Source organism: Strongylocentrotus purpuratus, unplaced genomic scaffold, assembly GCF_000002235.5.
Source record: "Strongylocentrotus purpuratus isolate Spur 01 unplaced genomic scaffold, Spur_5.0 spur5_scaffold_20, whole genome shotgun sequence".
Taxonomy (NCBI): Eukaryota; Metazoa; Echinodermata; class Echinoidea; order Camarodonta; family Strongylocentrotidae; genus Strongylocentrotus; species Strongylocentrotus purpuratus.
Genome location: NW_022145606.1, coordinates 40,669,024 through 40,683,912, shown reverse-complemented (window position 1 = coordinate 40,683,912; position 14,889 = coordinate 40,669,024). Strand labels below are relative to the sequence as shown.

Here is a 14,889-nt window from a genome sequence, read left to right as displayed (position 1 = left end):
ATCAGTATTATGCCTTTTCTCTTAAATCTATTTTTGATCCGTGTGTAAGATATCACCGAATAATTTTTTAACTTAAACTAAATATATAAATAACCAATAAAAAAACAGATAAAAAAGGAGGTGGGCGCCAAAAAATAATTGCGGGGACGAAAAACTAGGAATACTTTTAACTTGGCCTCAGTGTGGAAGAATACGAAAGCAGCTATGTCCCTTGAAAAGAAAAGCTCTTCAAATGGTTCACGGATGATTGGTTATTGTGCAGTGTACTAAGGTAGTGATAACATCTTTTATTGACACTCTTCTCCATAAATATTCGAGACATGACATATTTCGTTCGCATTTGGCGTACAAAATAACTTGTACACAATGACAATTAGTCTATCTCTCTCAACCTCCTTCAGCCATCCTTAAAGTCATTCTCTCTCTCTTTCTCCCGGCCCTTCTATCTTTGTCTCTTACTTACTATTCCAATTTCCCTCTTAGTAACTCTCTTTCTCCCTGTTTAGCCCCTCTCTCTCTATCTCTCTCTATATCTTCCTTTGATGCACGCACTCAGTTAATCCCTCTCTTCATTCGCCTCCATCCAGCTTATCATGCATGGCGCCGGAGTAGACCGTAACCTTCACCGCCCCCATGGAAAAAAAAAGGTGTATCGCACTTGGCAATCATGGCATAGGCTGCCTAGAAATACTTGTAATGCACCCCTCAAATACACATTGGTACGCACACATGCCCGCATCCTTCGTTAGTATGATTGTTTGTGTGATTGTGTAAAGCTTGCTTGCAATAATTTATTATGGTATACCTGTCTCATTAATGCCATTTTTTATAAGGTCTTATTCATTCTCTCATCATAATACTGTGCTTAAAACCCGATCAGGATTGGGGGTTTCATCTATGAATTTTGCTCACCTACTTCAGACATCACACACATGGGGGGGGGGGGGGGGGGGGGGGGGTAAGAGGACACTTTTATTATATTTTTTTTGGTCTCGAAATTACAAAATTCGACATTTTTTTTCGTTGGGGGGGGTGTAACGTTACATTTTTAGGTTAGCCATTAGTGTAATCTTTTTTTTTCATTTTCTTTTTTATTTATTAAAAAATAAAATCGAAAGGGGGAGGGGGAGGTTCCCAAAAAAACATACATAAAACATACACATAAAAAACACTCAAGGGGGGGGGGTTAACCCCCCCCCCCCCCCTGCGTACGCGCCTGCGTTCAACTAGACTTGCTGACGCTTACTTCAGAGGCGGCCCTCCGGGGGGGGCCCTAAAATTTACCCTGGAATTGCATAACTGTTTACTTATGAAAAGTGCCCCCTTTTACTACAGATAACTTTCCCTTTTTCTTTCTAATATGTGTCCGTTCTACATTCTCATAAATGACACTTACCACTCCTGATAAGTGCCGCCTTTACCTCTGATAATGGACTCTAGTCAATTCTGAGAGTTGCCCCTTTTACCTTGATAAGTGCCCTTTTCACGTTGACTCGCACACCTTTCCCTTTTTAACTCATATCCTGCCATGAGACTGCTAGCGCGCTATTGTTAAAGTGCTCTATGCAGGCGAGCGCGCTATAGATTGACTGCTACGTTCATGCTAGCGAGCCACCGCTTGTCTGCTTTGTGCACGCAAGGGCGCATATGTAATAACAGTTATTGTTCATGCCCATTGCACCGTGCTGAGTGCTTTTGCAGCGCAATTGAAAGTACCATCGCGTGCATGAGATTATCGGCTTTGGATTACGCGTCTTTGTAAACAACAGTCAGATTGGATTTTCTCGAGTAATTCAGTGATTTATTTTTTGTAAAGATTTAAATAACACGCACTTGAACCAACCCTAAAATTAACTTGGCACACAGGAGATTTGTGGCTGGCACAATAGGGATTAGCACTGTGGCATTGGGTGCATTGTATGGGTGGCAGCTTAAGAGTTAATAAGTACCCCTTTTCCTTCTGATAAGTGCCCCTTCTACTTTTTGATAATAGCTCCAACTCTTCCTCATAAAGACCCCTTTGCACCTTGATAAAAGCCCCTTTATTTTGACACGTGCCCCATTTTTCTTTCTGTATACACGCCTTCTTTTTCTTTTGTTCTGGTAGGTGAATTCGTTGGGTGAGTGCGCCTGCATGCACTCGATCAAAGGTATAAAATATTTGCAACCAACAAAATCAGGTCTATTTTAGTATATGCTATGTAAAATCGATTCCTAGTTTCTCGTACGGATTTTTTTCGAAAATGATGAGTGAGTGTTTCCATATTCTTTTATATTTGATATTTGTATAAGATGGCCGCACGTGAACGTGCTATTTGGCATGGCTCCATGTTAACTTTTGCTTTAGTGGTCTACAGCAAAATATTTGGTGTAAAAATAATAAAGAAACACAAATCAACGTTTATTAAATTAAGAAGATCTATAATAATAATAGATCATCATTAGTCTCTAAAATGTTGCCAAAAAGTTAACAAATCATAATAACAACAACACAATTGTATTTGTATATGAGTAGCAACGATATGTAAATCAATCGTATTAGTAGTACATGTATGATTATTATGAACAATTTAGAAGGCTTTGTTATTGTAAGTTAATGTGTGCGTGTGTGTGTGTGTATGTGTTGTGGTGAGTGGTTGTTTGTACGTGTCGTTTTGGGAGGCATTTAAAAAAAATGAATGTGAACAAATCAACAGACTCCCTGAAGTTCAGTCTGTAACGCCCTCTTGCGCACACCATACTGCTATTAAGGCAGAAAACGCTGTCGGGTCGTCGACGACGCGCTGCACTGAAGTTTGCGATATTCTACAGCTTTTAAGACTAATTATGACCATCTGTATCATTTACTGGTTTTAAAAAATGACACTCAAGACAAAATTCACCCCCAAAATAATAATGATATCAATGATAATAATCAGGGTTCAGTTTGAAACCGTTAGTGATTTCAGGAGATCTGCTTCACACTACACCATTTGACACAGATGGGACTGACCACTCATGATACCGTGATAAGTTTCAAACATGTTTTGAGACTTTAATTCAGTTTCCCGATAAATACACTTAAAAATGATAATTTGATACATGAAATTAAATATGATTGTTTCTTCTTCTTAAATATCAGTTCTATGCCTTTTCCCTTAAAATTGTTTTAGATCTACATTTAAGATATCACCGAATTAAGTTCATCTTAAACTAAAACTATAATTTAACAATAAACCAAAAAAAGAAAAAAAGGAAGCGAGCGCCAACAAAATGGTTGCAGGAACGAGAAGCCAGGAATCATTTTTACTTGGCCGCAGTGTGGAAGAATAGAAAAGCAGCAATACCCCCTGAAAAGAATAGCTATTCAAATGGTTCACGTGTAATTGATTCTTTGTATAGTGTAGTGTAGTGAGGTAGTGATAATACCCTTATATTGACACTCGTTTTCATAACTTTTTGAGAATGACATATTTCAATTTCTATAGCTTTTGGCTTACAGAATAACTGATACACAATGACAATCTCTCTCTCCCTCCTTCAGCCATCCATTCAGTCATTCTCTTTCTCTTTGTCTGACTCCCGCCCCTTCGTACTATCTCTCACTTGATAATTGTAATCTCCCTCTTAGTTACTCCCTTTCTCCCCCTCTTTCTCATTCACATTCACTCACCCATCTCTCCATTACTTAACAGCTCTCTTGCTTTCACCCACTCACTAATTAATTTTTTTTCGCGTTCCCACTTGCTCATTAGTTTTTATCTCTCTTTCTTTTATTCACATCTAATAATTAAACAAACTCACTACCGTTTCTCTCCCCCTCTCTCTCTCTCTCTCTCTCTCTTACTCTCTCTCTCTTTTCTATCTCTCTCTCTCATCCACTCACTCACAATTAATTCCCGTACCCCTCTCCCTCTCTCCTCCATTGACGCACACAACCAGTTTGTCCCCATCTTTATTTACCCCGTCCTCCATATCATGCATGGCGCCTGCATCTACCTTCTTCGCCCAAGCCCCCCCCCCCCCTCCCAATATGTTTATATAATTCTATATAATTACAATTGCAGCGGAAATTATCAATGGAAATTGCAGTGGTGGCAGTGGATGTGCCAATGTAGGCTGCCCAGAAAAAAAACATTAATCGATCTCTTACATACACATTGACACACACAAACTCCAACACCCTTCGTTTGTGTTCGTTTGTGTGTTTGTGTTTGTGTGTGTGTGTGCGTGTGAGAGGGGTGGGGGACACCTTTTTTTTTTTATCTGCTAGTGGATATGTATTTGACACATTTGCCCTCCTTTAAAGTTGACAAGAAAAAAATATTTTACAAATAATTTCTTTAAAAAGAAAAAAAATATATGCGCAATAAACCAATAAAACAATATTCATTATTTTCTTTGACTTGTATAAAGAAAAAAGGTAAATATTTGACAAGAACGGAAAACAGAAAACAACTTGATATTACGTATCGGACTAATTGCATAAGAGGAACAAAGCAAACGTTGAGTACGGCAGTTCATCGATCTGAGATGTTTACTAGTCTCAGAACACTTGAACATTTTATACCAAACTTTTTAAATGACTATAATTACTTTATAAGTATCTGTTTAACACGTAATTGATCGCCTAGTAACTCCTTGGTTTCATTTAATCACCAGGTTAATCCGCGCTATGTATTTATTGTATGCCTTTACAGAACGATGGAGACTTTACCGTGTTTACAGGGAGTCGAGATAAATCATCTTTCCGTTGAAATACCTCATACCAGTTACTCAAGACTGTGCATCGCTCTGGGGTGTTTCTTTAATCAGAATCAATCAATTCTTGCAAGACATCAAAATAACTACAATGTGGCTATGGAGGAAATCCTGAATATGTGGACAAATAAACAAACAGACACAAGCCAATCACGATCAATCCTGGCGACGAAGCTTCATGATGTGGAGCTTGGTGGACTGGGAAAAAAATTATCCAGAGGTAAACAGTCGATTGTGTGATATCAAATGAACAATATCTATATTGTATGACTTCGTTATAAAAGATAAACTTGTGTTCTGGTAAAAAAAAAAAAAAAAAAATTCTCACAAAATCAAACGAAACTTACACTGAATGTTTAAGATTACAAATAAATGACATGTGCCAAACAATTTTGGAAGAAAATGTGTACTGGCTGAGTAATGAGCATAGAAAGATAAGGAAATCAAGGTAGTACTAGCCCCGACGCTATTTGTGTAGTCCCATAGACATCTTTCTGTGTACATTGCTTGATACTTTACCAAGACTGGGCCAAATTTACTATGATTTTCATGACTCCAGAACCTTGCAGTGCACACCAATAGTTACATGCTACATGATCAACTGTTTCTGATCCATTCCACACCTTTTCTTTCACAATGCAATCGCATTACCGGAACTCACCTTTATCTTTAAATTCAAGGTACATTTGATCAGTCTAACAGTCTAGCAGTCTAGCTTTATTGTTTGATTTATGAAATTTAAATATTGTTCGTATCTAAATGTAAAATATGTTTTGATGTTCGAATCTCTCGCGCCATGGATGCATAGATGTAAATAACATCATAAATAACTATGTATACATTTCATATAGGTGATTATCTCCCAAAGCAGCAGGCCCCACATGAACAAGAGGCGACTCCACCGCAAAGTAGCTCAGGTATGATTGCTTAAAATAGCTATACAACTATATGCCAACCAGCGATTTCTTAGGCATAACCCCTAGGTTATTTAGAAGAGAAAGGAATATTAACGATATTTTAATGCCCACTTCGAATGACAAAATTGAGGATTTGACATATGGGGCATACAATTGTAAAAGTTCAAATGACTTGTCAAAGGGTTTAACTGTTTTCTCGATGATTGTACGCTACTGTAGGTAATGTTTACAAATGTCCATAATAGGATCATATATTTGAACATACCGAAGATGGACATTTGAAATAAATTGACGCTATGAGAGATTCAGGCAAAACTACATTTTCTCATTTTCAGTCATTGAAGTGTGAGGCCCAAGAGACACTAGACTACGACACTGACAACACAAATACATATATAAGGCATATAGCAAGAATGTCTGAAAATAGAAACGTCTGGTAAAAGAATAGGCCGGTCCAGCTTTGATACTTATTATAAAACAATTCGATACACAAACATAATTCGGGACTCAAGATGGATTGAAATAATGAACTTGGCCTCTTGGGAAGTGACCTCATGACTGTATTTTCATTTTCCTTTCCATTGCATTGTCTGTATAGTAATGGCAGCGCAAGGAGGGGTTGCCGATGATCTTCTCTCCCAGGTGGCTGAAGACATCCAGACGGGTGAGCAGATGGAGGCCTTAGGACGAACGCTCGGCTTCAAGGTCGCAGAAATCAATAGATACACAGAGACCAACAGGATAGAAGGACGGGTGACTTGTAAGGGAACACGTGACATGCTGTTTGACTGGAGACAGACCGTGGTGCCTTGCGACCAGCATCTCAGACTGGAACAAGCTCTCATTGACGCTGAGCTGGTCATGCTTGCTGATACATATCTCAAGGGGACACCAATGATTGAAGGTGAGTCTATCAGTGCTAGAGCGCCTAAAATCACCGCTCATGCATGTACCTGTACATGTACATTGTTTTGAGAACATGAGAACCGGCCCCCCCCCCCCTGGATCCGCCACTGTATAATGATGCTATTTACTGTGTTTATCTGATCATAATTTGACTCCGTCTGCCTTGCGTTTATATTTTTTAACGTGTACTAATATTAGCTCACCTGTTTATCTTTCTATCCATAATAAGTATAACTAATAAATAATATGAATCCCAAGTTGTTAACAGTTGGGAAGAAAGCACCCGGCTTCAATAAAAATAGCATACTTGTATATTGAATTTTGTAAAAAAAAAATAAAAAAAAGCAACAATCTTTTGAATATATAATTATGTTAGAAAAAATCAAGTTCAAAAGGATCTTGAACTTTTTTTAATTTTCACATCGATTTGAAGAGATATTTCCCGACTTACATAAGGGCAGTTCACATTTTGTAACGAGTTAATTTGTGTAAAAGCGGAATACACTTAGAGAAACCTTTTCCCTTGGTGTACTACCAAAATATATTATGGATAGCATATATATTATATCTCCTTTTAAAATGGAAGATACTCCCGAGTAACACATTTCGACAAATTGATATTTTAGTCATTCCGTAAAATACATGTATGTTAAAACAAATTGGAGAGATGTCCGCCAATATACATCCGGTAACATTGCCGATTCGGCCCATTTGAAGTTCCCTTGCGTCATTTACGTATAGTGATTGCAACTTTTAAAAACTAAAACTAAAACACGTTTTTATTGTTTGTCCGATTTCGTTTAAACTTTCGCCAGACTGGTTCTCTATTCTTGTTCGGCTTCGTGTCAGAGCATTTTTCCATTGATGTTGGAGTTTTCCTTTAAGCGTGTTCCCAACTCGGGAAAGGAAAAACGTCGGAACAATGAAACTTTATGTATTCGAACAAGAAATAATTACTAACGGAACGATACTAGGTCGGAAAGAGAAGGGGCTGATATTGCCGGAGTGCAATATTTAAAGGCATTTTGTATTATATGCTTGCTTCGTTTTAGATATCTACAGTGAGAAGATCTCGGAATCCTTTACTGTTCAGCAATGTCGCAAAAAGTTGGAGAACAAGTACCTAGATCAACTGTGCAAAATTCAAATGAAGCCATGGGATCGCAATGACTATGCTGAGCTCAAAGAAATGCACACGATTGTCACAATGGTGAAGAAGGACGCTCATGGAAAAGACAAGAAAAATAAGGAAATACTCCAGAATTCTGTTGCTGAAATATTTTCAACGAAAGTAAACGGCAGACTGCCAGCTCGAATCCTCATTTCGGCTCCCGCTGGACGAGGGAAGACCACGGCTGTTGCTAAGATGGCTCATGACTGGGTTCATAGAGAAAAGGGGTCAGCATTAGAACACCTGCCACTGTTGTTTGTTGTGAAATTCCGAAACACAAATCAGCTTACATCGATCGGTGAAGCCATCAAATCCCAGCTTTTGAGTGATGTTCAAGATCTCACACCGGAGGGTCTAGAGAATTTCATCAGAAAGAATCAGGGCATATGCCACATAATACTAGACGGACTAGATGAATATGCAGGTATTTCTTCTTCACAGCGAAGCTCAGAGAGCAATATTGTCAAGGTCATATGTTTGGAGGAATTTCCAGAGTGTCGAGTCCTAGTAACAACACGTCCTCACTTAGAGAACTTCTTCGATCAAGATGATCTCCCAAGGATATACACAAAGATGTGGATCGAAGGATTCTCGCGAGACAGCTCGTGCGAGTACATCAACAAGTTCTTTGCTTTGACTTTGAATCCTTGTAAGGGACAAAGTCTGAAGGATTACCTTGATGAACAACCACTAATTGATGAACTTGTCAAGACACCCCTATTTTGTCTCATGATCTGTCACTTATGGAACGAGGGCCTACTGGACAGTGAAACTACAACTCAAACAGATTTGCTTGACAAGATGAATATTTTTCTAATGCACTATGCAAACGAACGATCAAAGTCAAGAGTGAAAATCACTCGAAAAAAATTAAAGAAAATAATTAATCAATTAGGCGAAGTTGCCCTAACTGGTCTGCTCGACGATGCTACAAAACTAGTCTTCACACCTCATGATTTCCGTAAAGGCCCCGCAACCCTTACTAGCGCATGTGAGCTCGGGATAGTATCCAAGACGACTGTTAACATCCCATGCCTTCCTCAGTCAATCGAAACCACTTCCACTACCATTGAGTTTTATCACAAACTCGCGCAAGAACACTCGGCTGGGAAATTCCTCGCTGATCAAACACACCGCTTTCTGTTACGTTTGAAGATTTCCAAACTGGACAGAGTACTGAATGAAATCAAACCAAACATCGGCGACTACGAGAATCTTATCCGGTTCGCTGCTGGCACGGACAACAGCCTCTGTATACAAATAATGAAGGCGCTTCTTAAAAACAACTTTTTGGACGAAAGCGAGCGATATCGCATTCTCCTTGACTGTTCATCAGAAACCAAGGGTACTCAACGAAATGTGTCTTCGTTGGTTGAAAGATGTGTGAATGCAGAGAGTATTGTTCTAAAGTCACCGACTGTCTACACCGTCGTTGGGATGCAAAATCTTCCAAAAGAACTTAAATTTCAGGTATGCATAGTTCCATTTCACAAAATATGTTTACAATAATCATATCTGCTGCAACTATAACTCAAATAGCTAATATATTGTTGTAAATGTATTCTTATTCACAATTAATTGCATCGTGATGAATCATACTGCATGATACAACGATCAATATGTATGATACATAGTCATTGTCATTCTATGTTTTCCCAACTGCGGCCTCAATCAAGGTACCGCATAACTGAAACAAGAACAATAATTTGAAATAAAATAGTAACAAAATACAAAGGTCGTAGGGTCTATTCATTTAGAGAAAAAAAAGAGATCAAGAAATTAATGTTATTTAATTCGTATATTAAGCTCTCTTTAAATCTCCCTATCTTTTTATAATTACAATAGGTTATGACTATAAAGTTCGAGGGATCTACTTTAACTACCGACGTGACGAATGGACTATGGTCCTGCATGGGATCATTTTCGGAGCTACGTCTTCTCACCATCTCAGACTCCTCTCTCAGTTTCCCTTCATCTCCTCCAGAGCTTCCATCCGTCACAAAGCTATCAGCCGAGAGAGTGACGTCACAAAGCTATAATGGTCTGCTCTCGTCGCTTCCTTGCTTGGAAGAGATCGATATCACTATCGGAGATGCAAAGGCAGAAGACATATCTCAGATCCAGACTAGTCTACGTCGACATCTGACAGGTCAGGATCTCATACGCATCGACCTTTCTTCTCTCCAATCAGAAGAGAATGTATCAAGCATGTCAAGACAGAGGACGGAAGGACTGGGTCTTCTGATCAGAAAACGTCAGGCAACGTTGTCCGGAGTTGCTTTCGGACTCGAGGATGCAGTGTTCGATGTGGTCCAGTCTTCAACGCGTTTAATGTCAGCTAGGCTGTATGTCGAACAGTGAGTAACTGTTTTATGTTAATTAAATTGCTTGAAAGTTTGTTCGCCCCTCCCCTATTTTTGAAATGGGCCTTTTACTTCATTGGGTAGGTCGATGTGTTAAACCAGTCCATTAGTTTCCACTGTAGCCGATTTAACTTGAATAAAGGATTCATTGAGTATCAAAGATGATACTGGTGTTATGTTAATACAAAGGTCATGTAATAATTTGCTTCTTGTTGTTATGTTTCAATACGGTGATAAGAAGAACTTGCTTTCAGTATCAAGGCTGAACATAATTAATACACATTATTCTCAACGTTTTGAAAAAGATGTCAAGGCGGATAATTTAAAAAAGATCTTAAAGAATCAAATAACTAAATCATCTTATCATTAATGATGTTAGCCTAAGAAGAAAATGGTTTGACTGTTGAAAAATGTAAATCGGTTCTATTATGTAATTTGTTAAATACAAATGTTTAAAATTACTGCTTGTTCCCCCCCTCCCCACTTCTTCATTTCTCTTTTAAATGATATAGGTTTTCTGGGTCGCTAAACTCCGATAAACATGTATTGAATGTAAGTGTGCTCTAATTTTAAATATCCATACGCCTTATTTGTTTCCTAATATTTCAGAAAGCATTTCACAATTCCTACCGAATAGGGAGTTGGATTATCATAAATAATATTCTTTGAAATAATGAATTTAGTTTAGTTTGGTATGTATTCATATATCACACTTGACGTTTTACATTGTCAGATTCCTTTATGCTAGAAATATAATTATATTGACAATACACAGGTATTCGCAATAAACATAAGTACATAAAATGTATTAAATTACTTTGGTTTGCTTGTAGTTAGTTGTGAATTAAGAACTAATAAAAACATTAAAATGGGGATATTAAAGGGCCTAAGGTAAACACATAGCTTGTTGGCTATAGGCCGCGTAGCATTTTAAAATTATAACTCTAAGAAAGTTGTGGAAAGGAACGAAGTACAGTTCAAAAAATGCATAAAGCAGGTATATCGTTTCCCAATTATAGTGTAAATCTTGCCTATTCTAAATTGAAAAAAGATAAAAAATAATAATGAAATCAGCCAAACGTTTTAAATATAAGATTGTACCTAATAAATCAACTAAGATTGGAAACAGTTCTAGTTCTTAGTGCGTGTCGATCGATGAGATCAGATGATTAGGATTCTATGAAGTTTTTTTGTCAATGCCGTTCCCGGATGCCGTTTCTTTCCTCTCAAAACCTTGAACGATATGTTTCTTTAATGAAATTTATTACTATTTGTAGTTTTCTAATTATTATATTATGCTCTTTTTGTATGCCATCATAGGTTGACACGTTGAAAATCAATGACTGCCAGCTATCTACTGAGATAACCAAAACGTTGTGGTCTTGTCTCAGATCCTTCACCTCACTGAACCATCTCACCATCTCAGACTCCTCTCTCAGTTTCCCTCCATCTCCTCCTGACCTTCCACCAGTCACAAAGCTATCAGCCAAGAGAGTGACGTCACAAAGCTACGAAGGTCTGCTCTCATCGCTACCTGGCTTGAGAGATATCGATATCACTATCGATGATGCGGAGAGAGACATACCTCAGATCACGGCTGGTCTTCGTCGGACCGGAGGACAGCAGCTCACACACATCAACCTTACAGCACCGGACTCACTCCCATCAGAGAAGCAGAGTGTATCGAGAGAGACGATGAGAGGACTGGGTCTTCTTATCAGAAAACAAACCAAGGACCTGCAGCGGCTTTGTCTGCCCGGAGTGAAGTGCTTGGACGAAGAAGACTTGGTTGAACTTGTCGAGTCGTCAACTTTGAAAGCATTGGATAGTCTGCATTTACAGTGAGATCGAGTAGATGTTCATACATTTATCAATGAAATTAAAGTAGACAAAATCAAACAGGAAGTCAAACTGTAAACTACTAAAGGCGAATAATATTTTAGTTTGTTTGTGCTTTTGTTTCATCAAATTGTATGTTAACATCTTTGCACGTATTACGAACTATCAATTCAAGATCCGTAAAATTAAACACACTACACAAACTGCTGGAAATTACAAATATATTTGAAATTGGTAAGATGAAACTTAGAGCTACCACCTGAAAGGAGAGGGCATGCAAATACTATCAAAATATTCAATGCGATAATTTTCCATGGGAATCCTCTTATCCACCCCAGCTAGCTCTTAGGCCTTCTCGCGGGAGGTGTGTATTGTGGGGGTCTTGGAGTATCATTATTATATTGTTCTCATATCCCTACCTATGTGCATCCCATACTGACAATGTAAACATTTACACATTTGTAGGCAGTTATTTTCTTTCAACTCGCATTTGCCACGGTACTATTCACAACGCCTGCCATTGTTTGTCATGCTATATTTGATCTCATTATCATACTTATGTATATATATATATATATATATATACATGCATATTCACTAACTAGGACCTTCTGCATGTTTGTTTCAAACGGTAATCACAGGCCGTGTCCGATATTTCATGAATCCCCAAGGGGGGGGGGGGGGGGGGCTAAACCCCCATAACATTTGTTAAAGTTTAAACAACAAAAATCGGCGCGATTTTCAAATTTTAAAACCCTCCCCTTGAAAAGAATCTTGCATACGCCACTGCCCCCAACACAATTCCCATAGTTTTTGTGTTGTTTTTATTGTCTTCACTTTCAACTCTCTTTTTCAATTACTATAGATCTCTTAATGATAGATGTTTCGAATACGATCGAAAATCGGGTTTCCAGGTAAGCAAATATCTAACTAATAATATACGACTACAAATATTTAGGAAAGAAATTTAAAATTTGCGCCTGACGCGTAAAACGAAAACATACTTTTTGTTTAAGTTAAACAATCACAAATAGCTAATACAGATACAAAGGTGTGATCGGGCCACTGCTAGTCACGTGATATCGATGGTGAGGATTGTAATTGGCATAATTTCTCTTTCGGTCAGTTGTCGATGGTTATATTGAACATTATGGTCAAATTAGTGTATTTTTTGCATCATACCCTATCCAAACAACCCTATACGCGTACTCATTGTTGCAATGCCACAGCAGCGCCCATTTGACACTTATTAGGTTGGACGGCTCGAGAAAAAACCCACAATGCATGAGATGACAATTACCATTAATTTATGTTACCGAAGTACAATCAAGGCTATTGGATTAAAAGAATACACTTTAAAAAAGGAGGAAAAAAATTGAGTTATATTTTCCCTCGTTATCATATTCCCGAGATCGCTGCGCGCCCTACCGGTCATGTATACTGATATTACAGTGGCGGATCCAGGGGGGGGGGGGTTGGGGGGTTGCAACCCCCCCCCCCCCCTTGGGCGGCCCAAAAAAAAAAAAAAAAAAAAAAAGGAAAAAAAAAAAGAAAAAAAAAAGGAAAAAAAAAAGAAAAAAGAACGCACGTTGGAGAGAAACCCTTTCAAGTGCAAATATTGTGAGAAGATATTCAACTCATCAGGTAACTTAACCAAACACATGATAACTCTGGATATAACTGTGTATTTAACTGTTACTTGATTTAAAAAGACGTTATCATGCACTGCTTTTTATGGTCTCCATTGTGTTAATAGATGCCAGGAAAACATCACTTACGGGGTTCAAATAAACACCCAAAAAAAAATCGGCTCGCCGCTTCGCGGCTCGTGGACGATGCTCCGCATCGTCATTATTTTGGTCAACCCCCCCCTTAGCAAAAAGCTAGATCCGCCCCTGTATTATCATTATTCTTTTAATGTCCACCGTTAAGCTTTAATCCAAAAAAAAAAAGGGGGGGGTGGGTCTCATTCTGTACCCGGTTTCGCATAATAGCATTTACGTGAAAGTAACAATCTAGTCTCTCTGTATTTTGTTATCCGTCCTGCAGGTAAAGAAATGTCGGCTATCTACTGAGATGACTGCCAGAATGTGGTCCTGTCTCAGATCTTTCACGTCACTGAACCATCTCACCATCTCAGACTCCTCTCTCAATTTCCCCCCATCTCCTCCTGAGCTGCCATCCGTCACAAGGCTATCAGCCGAGAGAGTGACGTCACAAAGCTATGAAAGTCTGCTCTCATCGCTTCCTGGCTTGATAGATATCGGTATCACTATCGATGATGCAGAGAGAGACATACCTCAGATCACGGCTGGTCTTCGTCGGACCGGAGGACAGCAGCTCACACACATCGAGCTTACAGCACCGTTCACACTCCCATCAGAGAAGAGGCGTGTATCGAGAGAGACGATGAGAGGACTGGGTCTTCTGATCAGAGAACAAACCAAGAACCTGCAGCGGCTAGATCTGGACTGGGTGAAGTGCGCAGATGAGTGCGCAGATGAGGAAGACTGGGTTTACCTCATCGAGTGCTGCAGACATGTGAAGACGATGTCAAAGCTGTGGTAGGTTCTTGTTCAAATCGTGTATAAAATAGATTAAAATCCTACTAGATCTAGATGATTCTATTCAGTTACTCTGCAGTAGTAGGCCCTAAAGCATAATGATACAAATGCATGAAAAGATGCAAAGGTTAAAACGTGTGTGTAATTTCCAAGTCTTTGACTGAAAGTTAAGATGGGTTTTGTTTGATTATCGCTCTCAATTCTTATTTTATAATTTTTAAGTAGACTAGGGTCTAGTCACTAGCAATGAATATAATTTGAATGCCTGTATTAAAAATCCAAAATTGTAATAGATCTAGGCCTAGGTCTAGAAAATATGCAGTAGGCTAATAGGCCTATGTATTATTAAGAAGCTAAATTAATGTAAGTCCATGTCCCGGGGTCCATGT

At 38.6% G+C, this 14,889-nt stretch overlaps 1 protein-coding gene across 1 annotated transcript; it reads left to right on the top strand.

Moving 5' to 3' along the window:
• Positions 1-12,645: 12,645 nt before the first annotated feature.
• LOC115927123 lies at positions 12,646-14,528 on the top strand. Its single transcript, XM_030992594.1, has 2 exons — positions 12,646-12,850; positions 13,986-14,528. The coding sequence occupies exon 2, from the start codon at positions 14,013-14,015 to the stop codon at positions 14,502-14,504; it is 492 nt and encodes a 163-aa protein (XP_030848454.1). The 5' UTR covers positions 12,646-12,850; positions 13,986-14,012; the 3' UTR covers positions 14,505-14,528.
• The last annotated feature ends 361 nt before the right edge of the window (positions 14,529-14,889 follow it).